Source organism: Melanerpes formicivorus, unplaced genomic scaffold (genome assembly GCF_026170545.1).
Source record: "Melanerpes formicivorus ecotype bairdi unplaced genomic scaffold, bMelFor1.0.p_v2 SCAF_15, whole genome shotgun sequence".
NCBI lineage: Eukaryota > Metazoa > Chordata > Aves > Piciformes > Picidae > Melanerpes > Melanerpes formicivorus.
This window is the reverse complement of record NW_027142367.1, coordinates 5,528,915-5,553,923: the sequence shown is the minus strand read 5'-3', so window position 1 is coordinate 5,553,923 and position 25,009 is coordinate 5,528,915. Positions and strand designations below refer to the sequence as shown.

The following is a 25,009-nucleotide window of genomic DNA, read 5'->3' as shown; positions in this document are numbered from 1 at the left end:
AAAGCATATCTGTATGGTCAAATATGTTGGGAAGGGAATGGCTAGTATTAGTGGTTTTAGAATCATAGAAAACCACTGAGGGAGATGGAATGGAAATATGCTGCCACACAGAGAAGCCACTCATCAAGGTACTGTATTAGGACAGAGTATATATCCTCAGATCTGTACAGAAATGACATTTTTAAGGGGCAAATAAAGTTGGGTAAAAGCTGGACTTTCAGTGTCAATGAACAGCCACACAATGCAATATGCATAGGAATGCACAATACTGCAAACTGGGCAGAAGCATTTGGAAAAGACTTTATTTCTGCTATAGGAAACCACTGATAAGATCCACTGGTAAGCAGGGTTCTGGAACAACTGCTGTCACAGTCACACCTCTAAAGATCTGGGGAAATGAAAAGCTGTGGATGTTGTGTACCTGGACTTCAGTAAAGCCACACTTCCCCACAGAATCCTCTTGAATAAACTGTCTGCCTGTGTTCTGGACAAGCAGACTTTGCTGGGTCAAAGACCAGATGGGTAGCAGGGCCCAGAGAGTGGTGGTGAATGGAGTTAAATCCAATGGGTGGCCAGCCACAAATGGTGTTCCCCATGGCTCAGTTTTGGGGCCAGTTCTATTTAAAATCTGTATCAGTGACCTCAACAAGAGGACTGAGTGCTTCCTCAGTAAGTTTGCAGATGGCACCAAGTTGGGTGGGCCTGTCAATCTGCTGGAGGAGAAGGCGGCTCTGCAAAGGGATCTGAACAGGCTAGAATAATGGGCCAAGGCCAACTGCATGGCATTCAACAAGGTCAACAAGGTCGAGTGCCAGGTCTTGCACTTTGGTCACAAAACCCCCATGCAATGCTCCAGGCTTGGGGAAGAGTGTCTTGAAAGTTGCTTGGCAGAGAGACAACAGGGTGTACTGATTGACAGCAGGCTGAACACAAGCCAGCAGTGTGCTCAGGTGGCCAAGAAGGCCAACAGCATCCTGACCTGTATCAAAAATAGTGTGGTCAGTAGGACCTGGGAAGTGATCTTACCCCTGCACTCAGCACTAGTGAGACCTTGAATACTGCATTCACTTGTGGGCCCCTCATTACAAGAAGGACATTGAGGTCCTAGAGCATGTCCAGAAAAGGGCAATGAGGTTGGTCAGTGGGCTTGAACACAAGTCCTGTGAGGAGTAGCTGAGGTAGATGGGGTTGTTCAGCCTGGAAAAGAGGCAGCTGGAGACCTTATTGTTCTCTACAGCTACCTGAAAGGAGGTCATAGTGAGGGGGGTTAGCTTCTTCTCCCAGGTAACAAGTGATAGGATGAGAGGTTGATTCTATGATTCTATGATAATGTGTAAGCTAAGCATTCAAGCCTTCAGGGATCATTTGTGTAAATTATTCAGCCCATTGAGGTTGATTTTTAGCAACTGCTGAGAAATTGGAGGAGTTCTAAAACACTACAATAAAGCAAAACATTGTACTAACAAGTAAACTAATTTCAGTGTACAGAAAGATATTCTTAGAGAGCACAAAATTTGAAAAGAGGCAATGTCTTGTGAAAGAGGAAATCACAAAACCCTATTCCTGAACACGGGTACACTTCTTCTCTTTCAAAGGTCCACTGTGGCTGGGGTGTGTGGTTCTGGTACCCAGACTGCTAGTACATCCTCAAGGGAGACATTGACCCTTGGTCTTGGCACAGTCACAGCTCTGCAAGTGCCAAATGACTCTGTTTTAACTTAGCAGGACTTTATTAATTGCTTTCCATAAATGTCAGTGACTGTTCAGATTTGTACTGACCTGCTTGTTAAGACCTCCAGGAAATCTCAGTCTTCTTACCAGTTACCACTAGCCTAGAGGAAGTTCTGTCAACACCAAATGTTTTTCTTTTTATGTTCTGCATTAAATCTGTTTTGGGACAACTGGATTGTCTGAGTATCTGTGTTTTTCTTAGCATCCCTTTTAATGTGATGGGGCCACGTGTGGCTGAGGCTACATTCACACTACATCATTTCTGGCAAATCATGCCAGATAAAGGCAGACCTCTAACAGCCATGCATTAGAGCACTCTGATGACCCCATAAAGTCATGAACGCTTTCTAGTGAGAGCCCTGCTTTTGTAAAATAACCAGATTTCAGCTGCTAGGGTTTTGTTTTGGTGCATGTGTGTGCATGTGTGTGTACATTGGCTCCTGTGCAGGTTTGTGTTGAAGGTTTTTTTGAGTGCAAGGACAGAGTAACAAATCCATGTGTTCTCCTGCACCAGGTGGTACAGGCAGTAACTGCTATCTGAAATCACGTTTGCTGTCACTGATGTAATAAATGGCTGGTTCTTGTAACTTATTTAATTTATTCTGTTTTTAACTAAGCTTTCAAGCTGCCTGTGTACAAAACAGGAGTCAAACAGCTATTAGCTCAGCTCCTAATGAAGTGGTGCCCAGGTAATTAGGCTGTTGTGGGAAAATGGCTGATCCAGGGATAAACACGCATGGTATTTCTCTGAGCTCTGGCCCATAGCAGGTCCTGCTGACGTGGTAGAGGGTAGTGTGTGATTGTATTATATAAGTTCCTAGGGAGAAAAGCTGATACCATGAGACCCTTTTCCCTCCATGAATCTATCAAGTGCTTTGTGCCACTTTTTCCTTCTAGCTGCAGCATTGTTACTAAGGGAAACTACTTGGTTCAGGCTTTCCTATGCCAAAACTCGGGTCCAGCTGCTATGGCAACATTGAAAAGCCCGCAGATTGTTTTTATCTCTCAGCTAACTTACAATCAAAAGAGAACAAAATGGCTATGTACACCACAAATTCCTCTGGCTGATGTGTGGAAGGACTTGGACTTTTGACAATAGTCATCCCTAACATACATTGATGGTTGGGCACAGCTTGTCCTGTAACTCCCTACAGTAACCTTAGACATGATTTTATAGATGCCTCATCCCTGGAAACCAGGTCAGGCTGGATGGGGCTCTGAGCAACCTGATCTAGTCATTTCCCTGCTCCGTGGAGGGGGGTTGGTCTAGATGACCTTTAAAGGTCCCTTCTAATCCAAGCCATTCTATGATTCTATGATATAAGAGAAAAGAAGTATGTTAGATTGCCTTTGGGGCAAGTTAGGATTTAGTGCCCCTGATATCCTCTCAGTTTTGTGGGGACTGTGAGCTGGTGGCAGGAAGGCATCATAGCACAATGTTGTTACCCACTGGTGCTTCAGGAGGTGCCATTTACATCTGCTGCTGGTGGTTCAGGCTGTCTCTGTAGCTAGGGCTGTCTGTAAGGGTTTACAGTGAAGGTCTTCCCATGAAAATACATGAAAGATAAATATGGGTTTTGATGAAACATAATAATTTAAATTAAGATCTTATCAGCAAGGTAGCTGGTGTCCAGGATGGCATTTATGGCTAACACAGTAGAAAGGATGTGTGCCCAAGCACATGCATACCTGAGAGAGCAAGAGGTACCTCTTTCTGTACCAACATAGAAAAGTGTATACTTACTGTTCTGGGGAGTTGATGTCTTCTATAGGATCTTTGCTTGTTCTGGAAGGGTCTGATGAGCCCCATTGTGCTGGTGGGTTTTGATCAAGATGATTTTTCAAAATGGCTTTCTCACCATCTGCATGGATGAAACATTCAGTTTTACTTTTCTCTGACCAAGAGATCATTTAAAAATATCTTCATTTTTAAACTTCCCAGATGTTCATAATGTCACAAAGTAAGCTATTTCTGCCTATATCCCAATACAGTCTCAGGTTTCCCTGTGAGTCTTTCGTACTTCTATGCTTTTGATGATGTGCTCCTTTGTAGGAACTAGTATGAAGGAACAGAAAAGGAGTAAAATCTCCTTTGTCCTCCTTTGGCTCCTACCTTTTAAAAAACCCAAATCACAAGCTAAACTTTGCTGCCCAACTCCTGTGCAGCCCTATATACTCTCTCACTTGGTATTAGCCTGTTAATGTAACTGCATCATATTACCTTGCACTCAAAAATTGTTACTTTTTCACATGAAAAAAACCCTCCTGTTAAATCTTTTCCTAGAAACACTGTCTCACTGATGTATAAAACCTTGGTACTCTTGCAATCACATGAGCAATTAAGTGCTGCCACTTAGCTATCTACTACCATTTAGCATGAAAATATGATTCATACCAGTTGCACTGGTCCATAGGCTGTCTGCAGGAAGGACAGATAATGATTTCATTAAGCTCTCTCCTGCTGTTCTCTTTTCTGTACAGTGATATCATATGAGATCATGGTTTTCACTGTTGCTAGCTTCACTTGATTCCCTCAGGTGTCCTGAGGTCCCTGGGTAGCTGTGCTTAAGCCTGTGGCATCAGACCCCCTGAGAAACGCAGACGAACACAGCCATTTTAAGGCAGCTGTCTTCACCAGGAATCCTTTCTCTTCCTGCCTGCTTTTTCCAAACTCTCCTACTGTGTTAAGCCAAATAAAGTCACATGGAAAGCATCTGAGTAATGAGGACAGTGCAGAGTTTTCATAAATAATTACAGAGCAGCTCCAAATCCATCACTGGCAGTTGTTTGCCACACATACAGCAAAACAGTGATTGCTGCAGACATTAAAGCAGCGTGGAAGAGGACAAGGAGGTAAATTCTTGAAAAGGACACAAGAGGATTTAAATGTAAAAAAGGGTATGAGAGGGGGAAGCAGGAAAATAGCAAAAAAGAAAATGAAAATAGTATGAAAAACCCAGTGCATATTGAAGGCTTAAGCTGCTTTTCTGTTCTACTAATGCTCTGAAGCCCCAAATAATGCTCAGGTCCCAGCATGCTAGGAATATGTATGCACTGGTGGGACAAAACAAGCAGCAGAAACAAAGAGTGAGGAAAGAAGATGGAAGCAGAAACAGGAATGGTTTGAGGGCAAACTCCAACATGCATGATTGCTCCTCCATCACAGTCGTCCCTGGTGTTACTTTTCAGCATTCAGTTTTGTCTGTGAAAAAGCCAACAAGCAAGTTGGAAAGAAATGAATAGACAAGGATGAAAAAACATGTAGACTTGGGGATTCCACAGGTCAGAAGAGTGGGAGAGAAAATTTTTCTCTTATGTTGCATGGAAGAGAAGGGTCTGGGTGAGGAAGGAGGGAATCAGAACACACGAAGCTGCTTCTGTTGGGGACAAGAGAGAGAGCTAAGGAATTTAGTTGTAGCAAGAAGAGTGCTTAAAAGGAAGATATGACAGGATTCAATGATGCTTTAGATGTGAAGGGAGGACAGCAAAGAGTCAAATCTGACAGTGGCTAAGATAAGCAATGAAGTCTATCATCTCAGAGCAGCCTGAAGTTTGCTGGTGTGGCATTTACTGTCATAGGAATTCAGTTTTTATTTTCCATATATTGCATTTCTTTGTACAAGGAGCTTGACGTTTGCACAAAAGCCCTGTGATGTCTGTAAACAGACACACACAAAAGAAGAGTTTTTACTTCTGTGATTAAAAATGACATTCAATTATGAACTGATCTAACCTGACAATGAAAACTGCTGACTTCCTGATGTAGACCAAAGTGAAAATTTGAGTAATTCTTGTAAATAGGGGTGGAAAAGTCTATTATTTAACTATTTGACAATTCCAGTCCCTTTAGCCTAGATAGGCAATTTAACCTTTTACACAGCCACTGAAGATACAATCCTTAATCAAATGAGTGCAATATGCAACTGTTGGGCTTTGGGAGCAGGTGCTTTCATATATTAATCTGTGTTGTGCACTCTCAGAGGGGTTTCTTGTGCCTTCAGTTATGCTGTGAGAGATACAGAGTGCGACAGAAGGAGGTGGTCCCTGTCAAAAAGGTGGGGGATTTAAATCAGAAGAGAAATCATATATTCTCTGCCTACTCACCCCTCAACACCAACTGCCCATATATCACTGTGTGTCATTCTTAATAGACCCTTTCCCACTCTTGCAGATGATTCTCTCTTAACACACTGCATACATTTCTGTATACAAGGTAACCATGTACAAGTTTTAATGTGTATGTGTGAAAAGCAGACAAAATCCACATAAAACTGCCACAGCACTGATTTCCCCCCCAACCCCTACCCCCTTTTCCCTTTACTTCTTTCAAAATACAGAAAAGTTATGTAGTCCTTATTTGTTAAGCTTTTTGGAAGAGGAGTTGTTAGATTTTTATTCTGCAACCATGGAAATTAGAATATTTTCCCTCTCTTTTTCCCTGTTTTGTTTGGGTGGATGTTTTTCCTGTTTGGTTGGTTGGGTTTGCTCTTTGTTATGCTTTGGTTTGTTTTGGTTTTTTTTTAAATTTACTTTTAATTTAAATCATGAAAAGCAAAATCCTTACTTAGTCACATGTTTCTAGAAGCTGGAGCTTAAAGACAAAACCCCACTATTTCCACATGCACTCCAAAAACCCAAACCCAACATAAGGGTGGTGGAAACTGATTTTATATAGGTAAACAACTGAAACAAAATTAATCAAGGGTAATGGTAAACATTTGAGCTGCCAGTTTCCCCTGCAAAGGCTAGCACTGCTTTTAGTACTTCCCCATCTTCTCTTCTTCTGCCCATTAAGCATGCCACTTGAAAAATGCCCTTCATTCTCAGGGTACTGTCTGCCACTGCAGACACTACTGAATAAGTTGCACTGGGATGATTTAACTACCTTCAGAATTGAATTTACATTAGCCAGAAGCACTTTCTAAGTAATTTTCACCTTTGTAGACCTCAAACCAGAACTCAGAAGTCTGGGTAAGTGATGCCTGAGCACTTTCCTTTCAGAAAACCATCAGGAAAAAAAGACAAATAGATCTCAAGGGCCTCACACAGCACTCGCTGATGGGTTCATTAGAAAACAAAACCCACTGCCCAGTTGTCAGTGAGAGCCAAAAGGCTTCAGCTCAGAACCTTTGCCTACCTGCAATAGCGAAGCAACTTCCAATTACTCAGCTCTGAGCTGCAAGAGAACATCTGATGCTGGCAGCAGAGAGGCTGGGTGAGGAGGTCACTGCTCCCAGCTGCTCTCCTCTCCTTCTGCCAGGGGTGACGCTCACTTCGGTTCTGCTGTACGTATAATCACTCCACAGCCTGGTGCTGTCTAAATTACCTGAGCTGGCTTAAACAGGTCATGCATTTCAATCACTCCTGTTCAGCTGCAGGCAGAAAACACCAAGTGACTGCCAATGCTGCAATTTCTTCCAAGATTTGAGAAACTGTACTTCTTTAACTAGAGGCTCGTTTTGTTGCTGTTTGTGCACTGACGTTTTATTGAACATCTTCATCACGACACTTGAATGGCAATATTTCTCTGGTGGCTTACAACTAGATGGCAGAACTGCTCTGCACCCCACTTCTTTCAATTCCAATGTTGTCTTTGTTAGGTAGCAAATTTAATCTCCACAAAGAAGCAAGTGTGGTTTAATAATGACTTACAAGAGCTGACAGTGAAAACTTTGCTGATTTAGTGGAAACTCTGGGAACATTCAAGCTAGAAGTAGCATTTTCTGGGCTTTTGTTTTTTAAATCTACTGTAATTTTCCACATTTTTCCTTTGTTTGGACTGTGAAACATGACTAGGGAGTTTCTGCTTTTCATGTGAATAGGATGAAAAGAAAAATAAAAGGAAAGGAAAAAATTAAAATGATCAAATAATCTGCTGGGTATATAAGAGAAAATTCTCCTGAACTCAGAGCACCACCCCAGGCAGTCTAAATCATGACTTCTGATAGTTGTATTTTGATAAGATGATCTTAAAAAAAAGAAAACCCCAGTCAAAATCTCCTCTGATTCATACTACTTTAAATCAGAAGAAACTACCTTTACAACAGATTTAGTTCTGTGAAAGGAAGGGCAGGCACTGAACCTCTGGCATTTGCTAGGCTTCACAGAAACTAGTATACCTATCTATAGAACTCTTTATACAGGGGATATAGTGAACCATATCCTTCCTTTAAAACAGCATTCCTTCAAAGGAGTTATTTCTGAAAGGCTTTTCTTTTGAATCTGTGGTTTCAATCTCAAGCTTAATGCTTGAATCACACTAACTTCATATTCTTCCTCCCTGTTGCAGATGAACTCTCTTTTGCTTCATGTTTATGAGCAACATGTCTTTGAAATCTGTTTTTCTTTGAGCTGCTTTTACATGGGGAAAAACTAACACTAGGAAACATTGCAGTGGGGTGAGAACTGACAGTATGTAGGCATATCTGACATGCAAATGAGTGCTCCCAGTCCATTTACAGCAATGAGTAAAGACTGTTTTCTGGCTCAAACCAGAAAAGGTATTCTGAGCAAGCAAGGGTGCCTATAGAGACAGAACTTGCAGACAGGGTTTGTCCGTAATGGTGGCTATTGTGAGGCTGTATCTTTCCATAGGATGGGTGTCATTAATTTCCCCAATACACTACTGTGAAATGTACTGACAAAGGTACCTATAAATGGAGATTCTTCTGAGCTTGCCTTTATATGAAACCCTTGCAATCTAAGAATCATTCATGTAGAAACATTGTTGTGTTGTAAAATGTCAGAAGTCAAATAGAGTGAGATAGTAAGATTCCAAGCGTAGCAGAATTATCCAGCCCTCTCGTGGGCATAGTGTATTCCCTCTGTATTTTTCTTCTCAGTAACTTTTATTTCTGCAGGAATGTGCACAGTAGAAATAGCTTCGACCTTCATGAAGTCTCCTGTTTCTGGCACACATGGGTGCAGAGAGGCCATTTGGGAAGCTCTAGTTTGTGCCTATGCCAGGATATTTCTTCCCTGGAGCTGTGTGGCATAACTTTTCTCTTTACACATCATCACAGCTAGAAGCATTTGTACTCCTTTTTCCAAATGTCAGCCTGGAAAACTCAGCTATGTCTCCAAGCCTGGCTCTCCTTTTGAATGGCACTGCCAGTTATAGGAACTGCCCGAGCCAAGTGTGGGGCTCACACACAGCCCACCCCTGCCTCAAATCCAGGCTGTACTGTGGGTCTGTGCTCCAGCAAAGGTGACCAGGTCCTACAAGTGCCAGGGGAGAAGCTAACATTGAGCTGTGCACAGCTGAAGTCACTGGGAGACATAGTGAGTCAAAATCATCTGAGGATTATACCTAATGAATTAAAGGGAAACCCTTTTACATTCAACTGGGGAAGTCATTTGAGGTCCCAGAGTCACACTCCATGGAGCACACTGAAATCTGCTTGACCACAAAAAGCTATCTAGCACTTCAGACAAAAGCCTACATTAAAAGAAAAAGCAATTAAGCCATAAAATACAAACTAGATTTTGCTGATTGATTGTCTTTCATAGCCAGTTGCTGTAGGTATCTCAGGGACATTATACATTTGTGAACAAGAGCTGAGTGTCTCGGGTAATATCTCTCTATAAATGAGTCATGCTGAAACGCCCTGTAAAGATGGAGCACCCATGCCAGCAAAGAGCTCCTGGGCTACAGCAGGAGTTGTTTCTGTTAATAACTAACCAGGAATCCCGATGTTATGAAATTTTGCCCGAGGTCAAGCAGTTATAGGAGTGCACAGCAGTGTCTACCTATTTTAGCAAAAGTAATCTAACTTTTGTATCCTAAATAAATATTTGATGCAAATGAGGGTGGTGGAGAAGGAAGAGAAGAATCAAATAACCTTCTCTGAAACTTGGCTATAGGAGTCAGGGATTTTAGCTCTGAACAGTTTGTACAGATCAGAAATGTATTGAAGTGTACAGTGGCATTAAAGTTTGATTAGGACTTGTTTGAGATGCATTGCAGAAGCCCTGTGTTATTAACTGTTCTCTGAAGTGCAGCACCCTGCATTTGTGTAAGCAATATAGATGGGGATACACTACATGGCATTCTCTATGTGAACTTCTTCAGAACAGCCAGGTGTTCTATAAAGAAGATTGACACAGGATTCAGACATGTCCACAATGCAAACGTGGCAATAATCTGCTATCATATTTAGCTCAAGTCAGCTGCTATTTTTAGCATCTCTCTTTATTGTCCTACTCCTCTCTCAGCTCACATTTTTTTTTTTCACAAGGTCCAAGGTAAGCATAAACCTTGTCATCACCTTAAAAACAACACTGATCTAGCTTCCCCAGTTGCATGGTGGAGGTGAGAGATAACGGTCACGTCTAGGTCATGCTAATAAATTTTGTACAATTCTGTGGCTTTGCTCAAGTGCTACCAGGGACACAATTCCAAAGTTCTGTACTTTCATTTAGAGAAGGTTGCATGTAATACATAGCTACACAAAAACATAGTTATGCCAGCTGGAGTTAGCTTTCCTGTAGCTGTAAGGGCCACAATTTTTCTAAGTACCATTTAAGCGATGTCTGTTTGCATCTGCAGAGAAGCAGCAGTGACTCAGCAGCATGAACTCTCTGAAGCCTTGTTATTTTGATTGGATTACCAAATTTACATTAAGCACATAGGTTGACTACTTGGAGTAGATGTGGTGAGAGAAATAGGAGAGTCAGAAACAGGGAATGAGTGGGAAAATAAAGGGGCAGAAGAAATGGAAATGAAGGGACAGAAAAAGGCTAACAAGTGTTGTTTGAACATGTTGTCAATTCATTCAGAATTAGGATACTCCATAATGCTAATGCTTGGGGCATTCACCAAAGGGAAAAGTGACACTAAGCTTAAACATCTACTGCAAACTGGGATCCAAGCCTTCCTCATTCCCAGGTGAATGGATGCTCTAAGCTGTTCCATATAAAGGTGGCCAAGGGAAGACATCCTTCTTTCCTTGTGCCCATCTTTTATGTGCAGCTTTATGTGGTATGTCTGTTCAGAAACCTGTGCCCAGCAACTTCAATATGCAGAAGTTATATGTCCTATAAATATCTACCCTGTAAATCATAATAACACATAGTTCCAAGATATTCTGTAGGGGGGAATATTAGGAACACAATCTTGGATGCTGGTGCTTAAAGCAGCAGTTAGTTATCAATGTCTTCTGTAGATAGAACCACAAGTAAGTGCAGAAAGGTTATATTTTCTCCTTGATTTCTTTGCCAGCATCCTACTGCTAATGGAGTGCAACCTGCTGTGGGAAGTATCCCATCCTAAATTTATACCCAGCGTATCTCCTGAGAATCATTTGTATTTCTCATACCCAAACTCAGATGGGCACTTGGCACAATGTACTATATCTTTTCTGCTTGAAATATTATTCATGATTTATCATTTTTCCTGGAGCATCTGATATGAGTAGAACATTCTATGTGTTCCTTTCAAACACTTGGTAAAACTGTCTCATCCCACTCACTGATGTTAGTTCTTGCTGCTGATCCCAGTCCAATAATCACACGCCTCCAGCAGCTATTTACGTTTTCCTTTTCCTTCTTTCCCTCAAATGGTCACACTCTCCCTCTGTGGGTTTCTTTTTTTGTTTGTTTGTGTGTGTTTGTTTGTTTGTTTGTTTTTAATTTTAGAAAGGACAGTGGGAACTCTGTGGAGGTCTTCCTTTCTTTTCTTGACATGAGTTACACAACCAAGTGTATACTCAGGCTGAAACACAAGCTGCGTGAAGAAGTAACCTTATCCAACCAAAATCTCAATGTACTTCAAAAGCATATCTGAACTTTTGCTGTTGTTCTAAAACTATTCTTCACCAACTATACTTAAAGCCTTTGTTCCACTTAACCAAGCTTAGTCTTCCACATCAATAGGGAGCCTGAGCTGAGCACTGCAACAAACATGCAAGTGCAACTTCCCAGCACAAGGCAGTTTTCACATACTATAGCATTTTCACATACTATAGTAGTATTCAGCTACACAAAATAATTTGCCAGAAGTCATAAAGTAGATCCATCCTAGAGACAGAAATGGAAGCTGGGTGTCCTGGCTTCCCTTTTTATTGCACTATGTACCAGATCTTATGGGTTCCCAAAAGTGAAATAACGTTAATGGAAGCAATTCTTTCAGATGTATTTCTTCAGGGAGTGATGCAAGAGACACAGTAGAAACAACTTAGGAATATTACAGTCATCATGAAATTCTTTTTTGTCAGTTTCCAGGGAAGAATTTTCATACATGAGTGCCTTCAATTCTACATTTAGTGTCCAAATCAGCACTGAAATATTTACATGCTTCTCTTCTACATACTTGATAGCATGGTCCAAAAAGATTTGAAAATCCTGCTCTGATGAGCACTTATTAAACTTGGGCTTCCTACTGCTGAAGGCTGGCACAATTAACTCACACAAGGTTTGAAACACTCTGTGGCTTTCCTCCCTCCATGCAGCACAAAAAGCTTGACTTTTGAACCCAAGCATGCTTTTAGAAGTTTCCCGCTTTACCATGTGTATTATACACATCGGGCATACAACAGGAGACATATGTACATAGAATAACTACTCATTACGTGAAGCTGTGTGCTTTCTCTAATGCAACCAAAACATTGAAAGCTCTGCCTTACCAAGGTCCAACTGCTCTGGAACCAATCCAGCGAGGCTGTTGTTCCAAATCTTGGTGGTTTAAGCTATTTATGGATTTTACTAACTCTCACCTTTGCTGTCTGTAAAGTTCCGTATACTAAGAATGTCATTAAGATCCTGATAGTGGTTCTGCTTAATGTATGTTGTTTTCTCAGGAGTGTCCTGAAGCTGCATTGTGACTTCTTCCAAGTCCTTGTCCAGCTGCAAAACAAAGAGTATGAATCTCTAAAAATTCAAGAGCCATTTCTTCAGGTAGCTGCACAGTTGTCTATAACCAGACAAGAAGGCAGGTGGTAATGTAATTGCCCCAGTGTGTCGAATACAGCTCTCTTATACCCCTACTACACCAACTCTAAAAATCTACAAATAACTCTACAAATAACAAAATACATTCAGCTGTGGCACGTTACACAGGACATGCAAAAAGAATAAGCTTTAGTAGTCAACAGTTTAAGCAATTCAGAACTACTGCTGCATGAGAAAGAAATGGGGCAGTCTGAAAACCTCTCCGCTATTTATTATTGATACATACAAATGTGGCACCACTTCGTTGAGTCAATCAAAATATCAAAATACCAGATATACAGGAGAATATAAATGAACTCTGTGTGATGATTTAAGCCTTAACTGGGAGTTAAGAGCTCAGATGGTGGCAAAGCTGAGAATCTCTGCCTTGCCCCTATCTGAGCTCTTAACTCCCAGTTAAGGTTTAAACCATCACACTATGGCATCAGGGGCATGTCCATCCATATGAGTGACTGCAGTCAATTCTATTGGGAATGTTTTGTTTTCTTAAAGATTATTTTGATTCCTTTTACCTTTCTTAGAGAGACTTTTACTCCTTTTACCTTTCCCATTAGACTTCTAGTTTGTGTCTTTGTGTATATGAAATTTAGGAGAAAATCCAACTCACAGTTTTCAGTTTTGGGGCTGAAAACACCCTATGCTTTTGTGATTTGAAAATTACCCCCATGTTTTGTATATTTCATGTCTTAAATTGTGTAATCTGATAGCTAGCACTAAACTGCTAATGCAAGCATAAATTTTTAAGAAGCAAAAGAATGGAAATAAAAGGCAAGGAAAGAAACAAAAACGCCAGTCCTCTCTGTCCCCAGAAGCATCCTTTAAGGGTGGTTGAAGAGGGAGAGATGCATAGCTGTTTTCTGACTGGAAGAGCCACAGCACAAATGCCAGGTTGGTACACCACTAGCTTTTAGCAGTGCTGAACACAGGGTCCTCTCCCTAACTTGTTTTCAATTGGTTACAGGCCCAGTAGAAAATAACAAGATATAAGCATCCTAATGGTGATCTGGGATGCTGTCTGTGAGCCGTTGTACAGGATATGGTATCCAGAGTTTTGCCTGTTCACTGCTGGCTCAAATTTACACTTTTTCCTTTAAGAACTGGGACATAGCAACTCCAGGTAGATAAACCAAAGGGTGGATCTGATGACCACAGAAGGGCATGCTCCTAACTCCCTTGACTGTGAATGAAACTGTTGTTTGGACCTACTGGTTCTGAGTATTTAATCATCTGTTTAAGCAAAGTCTAAAAAGACCAGAAAGGCTCCTGCATGCACTAATATGGCTCAGTTGCCATGATCACCATCATGAGCCTTGTAAGGCACATCTGAGATCTTGTGAGTTAGGAGGCTTAGTAAAAAAAGCCAAACTACAGTAGCATAAAACAACTGGAATAGCCAGTAGTCATCTAAGTCTCATTAAAAATTACAAGGCTCTCATATAAAAGAGATCAGGTCAAGCTGAAGTAAATTTCTTTTACAAGGTAGAGGTAGTCTTTCATAGTCTTTTGGTTACCTAAATAAGATCTGAATGAAGAAATAATGGCTGCAGTAAAATACCTTTTCTTCAAGGTATAAGAATACTTCACAGGCAAGAACAAGTTAGTATTTCCTAAGTTATAGATCAGTTATGGTTATGTTGTCTCACAAAATAGGCAGTCCAAGGCTGATTATTCATCATTTGAGGTGTCCTAAGGATGGACATAATTAAAAATAAACAAGTTATAGCTCTAATGGAATTCATGCACTCCATGTACTCACCTTTCTCTCAGTAAAGACTGAAGAAAACTTCACAGCCTTTGTGCTAAAGGGGTTAGCTTACATGATGGTAAAGGTGTTTTTTAACTTAAGATAATATATAAATCTATTTCATCTCAGATGTAAAAGTCTGTCTAGCAAATGTTTGAGTGAATTCTCAGAGAGGCTGTGAAAACAGCAGCAGTCTCTAAGCTCAGCCATAAACAGGAACAGACAGCTTTTAAGCGCCCCTGGGACTGCAGGTCTCTTTTTCACTTGCACATAAAGAGTGCACTTCTAGAGATCTTGCTCTGTGGTGCTCAGCACCAGGGTAATTTGCCCATTACAAAAGAACAGGACAAGTGTCATTTTAATTTGATAAGACACATATTAATTTTTCCATACCTGCTAAGTATTAATTAGCTGCTCATATAAATAACCTGCTGATTTCTGTATTTTTCTGTGGGATAAACTGATTTTTTTTTCCCCACTAAAGATTAGTCAACAAAAAAATGAGATTACAGAATTGCAACAAAATACAACTTTTTTTAATTGCTTAAGTAGTAGCTACAATAAACATTACCTCTGTAATTTTCATTCTCAAGCGGTGGTTCTCTGACTGCAGCCCTTCTAGTCGCGATGTGCTGGTCTGATTGACACTGGTGACCGATGTTGATGTTTTTGAATCTTCTTTCTTTTGATTTTGAGTGAATTGAAACCGTCTGTTCTGTGTGGCTGCATCTGGATTTGTCCTCAAGGTGATGAGCTGAAAGGTTCAAAAGCTGTAAGAAATCTTGTCCACGATTTAATTGTGTGGGGTTTTTTTTTGCAGCTATTCCTTTTGTAACTCAAAATATTGAAAGGCAAACCCAGGAGTTTGTGTTTCTGCCTTTCAAGTACAAAATTCAGGAAAGCAAGCTCTGCTTGTCATGTGCAGTATTTGCGATGATTTCTAAATAAGTCTACAGAATATGTTGATCCAAAATGATTTGGCAAAGGAAAGTGCTCAAAAAAAAATAAAAACATTTAACTGGATTTTAATTATGTTTAAAATCTATTTTACTGTTTCAGCAATCATATTTTTTCTCCTTCATTGACTTCTTTATACTTTCAAAGGATATATTCCTTCTTTTATTTAAAAAACAATGCACCAAGCCCTTCTCTTCCCAAGCAGAGCTTCACCTGGTATTTCTCCTTTCCAAGTGTTACAAGTAACACTCAAGCAGAGAGAGGCATGAAACTGGAGTACTAACAGAAAGAACTCATGGGAGATTGCACTCTGGAGAGAACAGGAAGTCAATTAGGTTTTAGTGACCCAAAATAAACCAAATAAATGAGACAAGCCAACTGAAAAAAAAAAAAAAAAAAAGGAAAAAAAGAAAGAAGGAAAAAAGTTTAACCTTAAACATATTTAATTTAAGCAAATATAAGTAAGATTTAACACTCAGTGACAATGTGAAAATATCACCTCGACTTGAGGAGAGAAAGCTGCTAGCTGGTTGGAAAGGGGAAGAGAGCTTAGTCTAAAGAATACAGAATTCATGGTTACTTGCCAAGCAGCATACATATATATTTATATACAGGCAAAACTGAAGGAGCTTCCTGCCCTGAGAGCATAGGCAAGGCATTATAAATCCAAGGGTGTTGAGTTGTCTGGCAAAAAAAGAAGGGGCAATCATTCTGTAAGCACAGCACAGACAGGTTTTGTGGCATAGTCCCGTTTTGGAACTGGTTTCTCTTGTTCTTCAGAACATGAAACTGTTCTGGCAGCTGCAGTGTCATGAAATAAAGACCTAATTTCTGACAAGGAGATATCTGACTGATTGGACACTGAAACACTTGGTCCCTGGCATGTTTGTACAGACCAAGTCTGCAGGTCAGAATGATGCTTGAAGACAATAAATTTCAGGTAATAAAGGAGAGGACTGAGGTACTTAATGCCTTTTTCACTTTAGTCTTTACTGGCAAAACTTGCCTACCAACTTCAGACCCCTAAAACTCCTAAAGCAACTAAATACAGCAAGTTCATGCAATGTGATGAGGTGTATCACTGAGACCTAAGGAAGCTGGCTGATGTCATTGAAAGGCTACACTCAATTACACGTGGAAGGTGATGTTGACTGGGAGAAGCTCTATGAGGAAAGACTGAGGGAGCTGAGGTTGCTCAGCCTGGAGAAAAGGAGACTCAGGGGTGACCTTATTGCTCTCTACAACTACCTGAAGGGAGGTTGTAGGCAGGCGGAGGTTGGTTTCTTCTCCCAGGCAGCCAATACCAGAACAAGAGGACACAGTCTCAGGCTGCGCCAGGGGAGGTTCAGGTTGGATGTTAGGAAGAAGTTCTATACAGAAAGAGTGATTGCCCATTGGAATGGGCTGCCCAAGGAGGTGGTGGAGTCGCCGTCATTGGAGGTGTTCAGGAGGAGACTTGATGGGGTGCTTGGTGCCATGGGTTAGCTGTTTGGGTGGGTTGGATTGGTTGATGGGTTGGACGTGATGATCTTGAAGGTCTCTTCCAACCTGGTTTGGTTTATTCTTACTATTCTAAAGTTCTTCAGGATTGGAAGAAAGAAAATGTCACAGCTGTGTTCAAGAGAGGTGAGAAGGAGGATATGAGGAAATACTGCCTAGTTGTCTTGGCTGCAGGCTACAGTGAATTCACCTGGGAACCATTTGCAAACATATTAAGAGCAAGGTTATTAGAAGCAGTTGCTACTGATTCACAAAAGAGAGTTCCTGCCAGATCAACCTGACAGTTTTCTTCAGTGAGATGTCTGGGCTGGCAGACAAGGGAGAGAGTTTTCTTGACGTACTGAAAAAAAGCACAGTGAAGGGCCACAAAGATGCAGAAAAGGATCAGAACCTTTATGATACAAGCAGAGGCTGAAGACTGCTTAGACTTGACATTGAAGAGATTGGGTGGGCCATTATTCATATTTATAAATATGAGACGGTAGAGAGAGGATGGAGCTACAGTCTTCTCAGTGGTGCACAATGAAAAGAAGATAGGCACAAAATTTCATCTGACCACCAGGCAAAAACCTTTTTCTACTGGAAGCATGGTCAAAAGCTAGCACATATGCTCAGAGATGCTGGGGACTATTCCTCCCTGGAGACAGTCAAGACAGAACTGCTCAAGGCCTTGAGTAACCTGCTGCAGCTGAGTCTTCCTAGAGCCCCTGCCTGTCCTCTCCCCCATTTCTTTGATTCTAATTAGGCTGGTTGTAATGACAGTGTGTCTAACTCCCAGACCAAAAACTGTATTAAAATGAAGTTAAAGGTGAAGAATGTTAATTACAAGGCTTCTTAAATCAGCAGGCAAAAGTGTGACACGGTAAAAGCTCTGCAATTTGACATGGTCTAAGTTCAAACTGAATATAAGATAGAAGTATAGCTATCCATCAACTGACTCATCTTCATCCTGGAGTTTATAGCTAAAGATGTTTTGCCTCCAGTAAATATGCCCTAAAAAATAAATTTTCATGGTGTGGATTAGATGAAAAATTCCATGTGCAACATTATTGGCTCTCACTGTACAAGGGATAGGGCCTTTTCCTTATTTGTATTTTTAATTTAGGTTTTTAATTTTTGGCCATAAAGACAGTGGAAATTGTTTCTTGCTGTCTCACATCTGTGTAGCTTCAATTTCATCCAATAGTCAATGCTGATTATCTACACAGAGTCAGTCCAAAGAGACAAAAAATTGCTACCAACACATAAAATTGTGTTAATCCTGACCCTCTAGGACTGATTTAGCCTTGTTGCTTTGTAGGAAACTGCAACAAAGTTAACGTCTTCATGCCATTGCAGCAAACTTGGTGTGTACTTGGTGGGTGACAAGAAGTGAGCTCTGTGTTCTGTCTCATCAGTAAGTTTACAGAGGACACCAAGCTGGGGGCAAGTGTTGATCTGTTAGAGGGTAGGAGGGCTCTGCAGAGGGACCTTGACAGGCTGGACAACAACCCCATGCAGTGCTACAGGCTGGGGTCAGAGTGGCTGGAGAGCGGCCAGACAGAAAGGGACCTGGGGGTACTGGTTGATAGTAGGCTGAACATGAGCCAGCAGTGTGTATCAGGAACAGTGCGGCCAGCAGGAGCAGGGAAGTCATTCTGCCCCTGTACTCAGCACTGGTTAGGCCACACCTTGAGTACTATGTCCAGTTCTGGGCCCTTCAGTTTAGGAAAGATGTTGACTTGCTGGAACGTGTCCAGAGAAGGGCAACAAAGCTGGTGAGGGGTTTGGAGCACAAGCCCTATGAGGAGAGGCTGAGGGAGCTGGGGTTGCTTAGCCTGGAGAAGAGGAGGTTCAGGGGAGACCTTATTGCTGTCTACAACTGCCTGAAGGGAGGTTGTAGCCCTGTGGGGGTTGGTCTCTTCTCCCAGGCAGCCAGAACCAGAACAAGAGGACACAGTCTCAAGCTCTGCCAGAGGAAGTTTAGGCTGGATGTGAGGAAGAAGTTCTTTATAGAGAGAGTGGTTGGCCAATGGAATGGGCTGCCCAGGGAGGTGGTGGAGTCACCACCACTGGAAGTGTTTAGGAAGAGACTGGATGGGGCACTTAGTGCCATGGCTTAGTTGATGAGATAGTGTTGGATGATAGGTTGGACTCAAGGATCTCAAAGCTCTCTTCCAACCCGATCTGATCTATTCTATTCTATTCTATTCTATTCTATTCTATTCTATTCTATTCTATTCTAAAACTAATGAAGCAGAAGAAACAGAAGGACATGGAAGCTTGACAAACACGGATAAACAAGCAAAAATTACTTCTTGAAGAGAGAACACATTTTAGGATTGCTTGTTTTAAAGAAGTGATGAGTATGCTGAAAAATACTGCAGACATGTTGGCCCTTAAAAAGATAATTAGATGTAATAGCTAACTTCTAACAGGCAAATTTATACATTATATATGTTTGAATTCTGCAGATTGCTCCTACAAGTTACCCTTGAAATCAGAAATCTATAGTTGTTTTTAAAATGTTCAGATTTTTATTTTTTGTTTGGAGAACAAGAATGTCTACAGTTACTGCAGGCAGGATGTAGTCTAACGGATATCAATGCTGGTATTTGAGGATAACTTTAAATGGAGAGAGCAATGAGCATTTTTTCCCTGATCTACCTTACTCTACTGCGGAATTTTCCTCATCTTTTTGTCTGAGGCACTCGGTGCTGAATGAAATGGCAGTGGATGAGGTGGACACTTAACTGGAGAAGTATAGTAATTGCCCTGTTGTAAGTAAATAAGGTTAGTAGAACAGACAAGAAGTGCAGGAAAAATGTCATGTTTCATTCCCTGGTTTGCCTACACGGTTAAAAAGTTGCCTATTTAGATTTATAAAAGGACTGTGAAACAAAATTGCATTCCAACACTGTTGGCCCAGGAGACTGCAGAAGTTTATTCAAATGGAATGTGTTTCACTCTGTAGAGCAGAGAAGTACTCACCTGGTGCAAACCCACACTACTGCCTTGATATTTCTGGCCACAGTTTAATAAATAAAAAAGTGCAATCTTCCAAGTCTTCATTATCATCTCCTTGAGGAGCCACAGGCATTTGTGCTTTAATGGTGACCTTCCTGTATCACCAAAATTGTAGTCATTGACTGCACAATTGTTAAGAAGAAAGATTTGGTGTCTGTCTCACACCAACACCTCACCTACATATACAAACAGGATGATGCCAGATCTAATCTTCTGTGGGGTCCAGACAGGCTATTGTGAAATCTGTGCTAGAGCAAGTTGCAGAAGAGACTGCTTGCCAGCTGTCCTGCTGTTACTTTGGCACAGCGTGGCAAGGATTGTAGGGCAAAATACATGAACGTACAAAGAACTCTCCAGCTGTGAAAGCACTCAGATGGGCATTGGAAGTGTTGCATTCCAGCACTTGCTTCAATCTCTCTCTTGGTTGTTTTTTGGTGTGTTTGTTTCTTTGTTTCTTTGTTTGTTTTTATAATACCTTATGCAATGATAATTTTTAATGCAAACCAGCTATGCACTCATAAACCTGATAATACATGGAATGAGATTAAGTCCTTCATGCTAGAAGGCTACAGTTCATGTTTGTATTTTGAACAGAAAAAACTGAGAGGGAAAAATGAGGGCAGGATAATTGAGATTTAAAAGGAGAGCAGATGAAATGGTTAAAAAAGGAAATAGAAAAGTCATTTCAGAGCCTGTGGCAGCAGAAAAGAAGGATGGGCAAAGGAGCATGAAAGCAAAGGGGCAGAAGAGCATGTCATAGTATTAATAATATTTTCTCTTTGAAGAGTGTTCTGACGTTCTGTGGAGGTATTTTTTGCATCAGTTTCAATATGCATTTTCATACAGCTTACACACTTAAATCTTGCAGTATTTCAAAGCACATCCCAGATTTGTGAATGTTCCCTGAATTTAGAATAAAGTTGCAATTTTGCCCTAAGATTCAGGATAAAAATATAACTGTATACGTCTGTCATACTTTTAGGTACTTGAGAAGTGAATTTCAGAACTTGTAAAAATATCCTGGTTAGTTGGTTCTGGAGAACAAATTAGACTGCTGGCTTGCAGATGAGAAGTCATCCTCTATTCCTAGTCTGTCTCTCTAATTTCTTTCAGAGGAAACACTGAGATAAATTTATTAGTTTGTTCCTTTTACACATACAGTTCTTGGTCCCCCTATTAGAACCAGAATTAGGGAATTCAGTGTAGCACCAGGACATATTCACTATAATTTGCTCAATAAATTGACTGAGAAGCTTTGCTCAATATATTGACTGAACACGTATCAGTAAAGAGTCTCAAACTTTTTATCATTACTCATTACTATTACAAGAAGGATCTGGACATGCTGGAACATGGCTATGAGGATGATCAGAGGGCTGCAGCACCTCTCCTATGAAGAGCACTTGAGAGAGTTTGGGCTATTCAGTCTGAAGAAGAGAAGGCTCTGAAGAGACCTTATTGTGGCCTCTTAGTATCTGAAGGGGGCTACAAGAAAGCTGGGGAGGGACTTTTTAGGGTGTCAGATAGTGATAGGACTAGGGGGAATGGAACAAAACTAGAAATGGGTAGATTCAGATTGGATGTTAGGAAGAAGTTCTTCACCATGAGGGTGGTGAGACACTGGAAGAGGTTGCCCAGGGAGGTGGTAGAAGCCTCATCCCTGGAGGTTTTTAAGGCCAGGCTGGATGTGGCTCTGAACAAGCTGATCTAGTGTGAGGGATCCCTGCCCATGGCAGGGGGGTTGGAACTAGATGATCCTTGAGGTCCCTTCCAACCCTAACAATTCTATGATTCTATGATTTCCAAAACTTGAAACCTGACTCCAGAGGTGAAAAGACCTGCATCTTGACTCTTGCCTGCCAAATGTTTCAGATATCCAACTGCAAGCACATCTAATTTGGAGCTGTGACCGTTTATGCAAGTCACTTAAAATTAATACAATTATGTATTTTACTTCAAAATATCAAATGCATTCTTCAGAATTTAAAGCTTTGCTGAAATGAGATTATATGGAATCAGTTTTCCCTTAATGGAAGATCTGTCATACTCATGTCTAAAACTTTGCAAGTGAAATGATCAAGTTTTAACCCTCTTGAGGTATGTGTCATCTTAGTTCTTCCAGCAATGCACAACAAACACATTCTCACAGCCCAGCAGAGCAAAGGGAAATGAAAGTGTGTACCTCCCAGACTATGCCTCAAGTACTCCATTAATATACCAGTTAATAAACCTCCAGTGTCGCCATTTGCCACATACATGTACCATCATACTTGAATACCTTAGAGGTTTCAACATAGCCTACCTTATAGCATGCCAGTGAACTAAAAAATCTTACTGTTTTGTGGGTATAGAAGCAGAGATCCTGATTATCTTGGCAGCGTACATAAGTAATGTGGCAGAGCAGACACATTCCCTGTACTTGAAAAGGCAATGGATTTTTACATATTAAATCACAAAGACAATACAGAGGGGGAAAAAATTCCAGACACACACTAAACAAGTTCACCTACCTTAGGTACAAACACAAGGCAGAGCGTAATGGTGCTGCAGAATATTATGACTAAAGCAACGATGCAGAACTGCACATTGGGTTGGTCCCGAGTAAGAAAGGAAACAGCAGCACCGATAATGCACATTATCCCCACGTTGTAGACACTCATTCCAATGTACTTGCTGTCATTCAAAGCAGGAATGCTGACATTTCGTGTCTCCCAGGCTAGGAAACACCCAAATAACTGAAATGGTAAAAGAAGGGGGGAAAAAAATTAATAAATCATAATTATAAGAGGAACTGGCTCACACACACACAAAATATTAATGTTAAGCTGATCTGTTTTCTAACTTGACAAATAGAGGTGATTATTAAAACACAGCGATATACATTTACCTTTTACCCACTGTCTAGTTACCTTTATGGGCTGTTTTGCTCACTAAGACAGATTCCTGCTCTTGCAAGAAAAATGTGAAACTCGGAATTAGATTTGGTGGGAACAAATTTCTCTAAATGTGATGGCTATCTTTATTTTAAACTTTCAGCAATTTCTAATGACAGCACCTCATGTTTGTTTCCAAGGGTTCCACCAAACAGATAAAGTGCATTGCTCTTTCAGCTATTTTTAGCAGCTGTTCTCAGTATACTGTTCTGAATCCAGTCATTCATTGTATGATTATCACCTACATTAATAAACAGCCCTGCCAAGATTTGTCCCATGGGAGACAAATATACAATGTATAAAGTGTCACCCTAGATGTTCAGACTGCAATTATGAAGTCTTTTATTATAGTGGGAGTTGGTAATGGCCTTTCAATTGCAGTTGTCTAATGATTTCTGGCATAAAACCTTCCTGTGACAATTTATTTACTTTTTTTTTTTCTTTTGTGTATTTTTAAGTTTTAGCCCCTTTGTTATTCACAATATGCTTTGGCAATTCAGCAAGGGACATTCTTTACTGTAAGGAAGCCATCTTCATCCCTTGATATTTAATTAGACTTTTTTACAACGTGGACTGCTGCAAGGATTATTTTCTTTCTCTTGCATTCCTCACAGAAATTCTGGGACCATAGGAAAACCACACACAAACTCAAGAGGTTGCAAATAGGTAACCCAGCCTGTAGCCTAGGCAAAGACTGGGAAGAGCTTACAGTGCCCTGGGAAGAATGGTGGACAGCAGATTGTATTGGAAGGGAAGAGAAGGACAGAGAGAAGAACTGTCACTAACACCTGAGACATGGGGTTTGTGTTTTCTAGCTTTCTCTGATCACACTGTAAGGACAAACAAGAAGGAGAAATTAAAAACAAGTGCGCTCTCAATGACTTTGGTATCTTTCCTCCCAGACCATCACATTTGTTCACTGCCATGTCATGAAGATAATCTTCTCTTCTATACAACTGAAACTCTGGTAGTAATCCATGAAACCAGAGGTCTATGATGATTTAATTGGGGACTAATTACAGTTGCCTAGTTAAAAAAAAATATAAAAACGACTTCTGTTTTTTTTTTCCTGTAGGAAAAAAACGTTGAGAATTTCAAAGGCAAACAGCCTGGACCAGAAGAACATTGGTTGCCAGTCAAGTATGAGAGATTTGGGAATTGACAGATTTATGTTTGCTATACAAATTCAGTTTTGACCTTAGGTGGTTTCAACCTTTCTGTAGCAACAACTGGACATTAAACACTACAAATGTCCTTGATTGTTTACATAGTTTTTGCCTTAACTAACAATGGCAACAAACCAAATCAGTGGTGACTCAGCTCCTTTGCACGCCCACAGAAACTAGCCAGCTGCAGCCACCTACCTGCTTGCCCAGGCACTGCAAACCAGACTTACTGCAGAACTTCCAGCCCTACCCTCCCACTGCTGAGCTTCTCTGCCAGCTTACTTCAATTTCTTACCTACAACACATGTTGCCCTGTGGCATGTTCACAAGCAGACCTGGCTTAATGGCTTTGACAGGTTAGGTATCTACTCAGCCCATAGAGTGTGACAGGCTGGAGGTGCTAAGCCTCCTGCTCTCAGTACTGCCATCACTGTTGCAATCCATACCTAGGTATGTAGGCTAGGATGGTCTCTCCCAGAAACAGCAGCAGCAGTTGCCCTTACAATCCTTACTTAAGTCTTCCATGACACCATTCTCACCCTGTCACCTCCAGATGCTTCTTCAGGATAGGGTCTTAACCAGGGCACTCCCTTGCTCCTGTGTCACCTCTTCCGTGTCCTACCTCTTCTGTTTTACACATCTCTTTCAGTAGAGCTGGAGTCCACACCTGTCTCCATTGTGTTGTGTCTTCCCCTGCCCCTTCCTAGCAGCCTAAGAACTACAGGAAGAAATGCAGTGGCTGTAGGCAGAGCATGGGAGAAAGCTGCTCTTGAGGAGTCTTGGAGCCATTCAGGTAAGGCAGCTGAGGCACGGAGAAGCCTTTTGTCAACATGGGTAGTTTTGTGCCAGAGAAGTAGCTCATCCTCTATTACATTTTCAGAGCCCCTCAGGTAACCAAGCTGATACTTCCAGTAAGGAAGGATGCAGGTAGCACTCTGCTGTTGGGTCTGGAATGGCGCACAGAGAGAGCAGGAAATGTACAGACCCCTTTACAGGCTCTGTAAAAGCAAATCACCCATGGCCTT

At 41.1% G+C, this 25,009-nt stretch overlaps 1 protein-coding gene across 1 annotated transcript in view; it reads right to left on the bottom strand.

The window, feature by feature from the left end:
* GABBR2 (gamma-aminobutyric acid type B receptor subunit 2) overlaps nucleotides 1-25,009 on the bottom strand; it is a 572,582-nt gene that overhangs the window by 4,887 nt on the left and 542,686 nt on the right. Inside the window, exons 15-18 of the mRNA XM_068147481.1 lie at nucleotides 22,396-22,620; nucleotides 14,994-15,176; nucleotides 12,444-12,573; nucleotides 3,476-3,593 (exon numbers count right to left, since the gene is read on the bottom strand). Of these exons, the coding sequence (XP_068003582.1) occupies nucleotides 3,476-3,593; nucleotides 12,444-12,573; nucleotides 14,994-15,176; nucleotides 22,396-22,620 (656 nt within the window). The remainder of the gene's footprint in view (nucleotides 1-3,475; nucleotides 3,594-12,443; nucleotides 12,574-14,993; nucleotides 15,177-22,395; nucleotides 22,621-25,009) is intronic.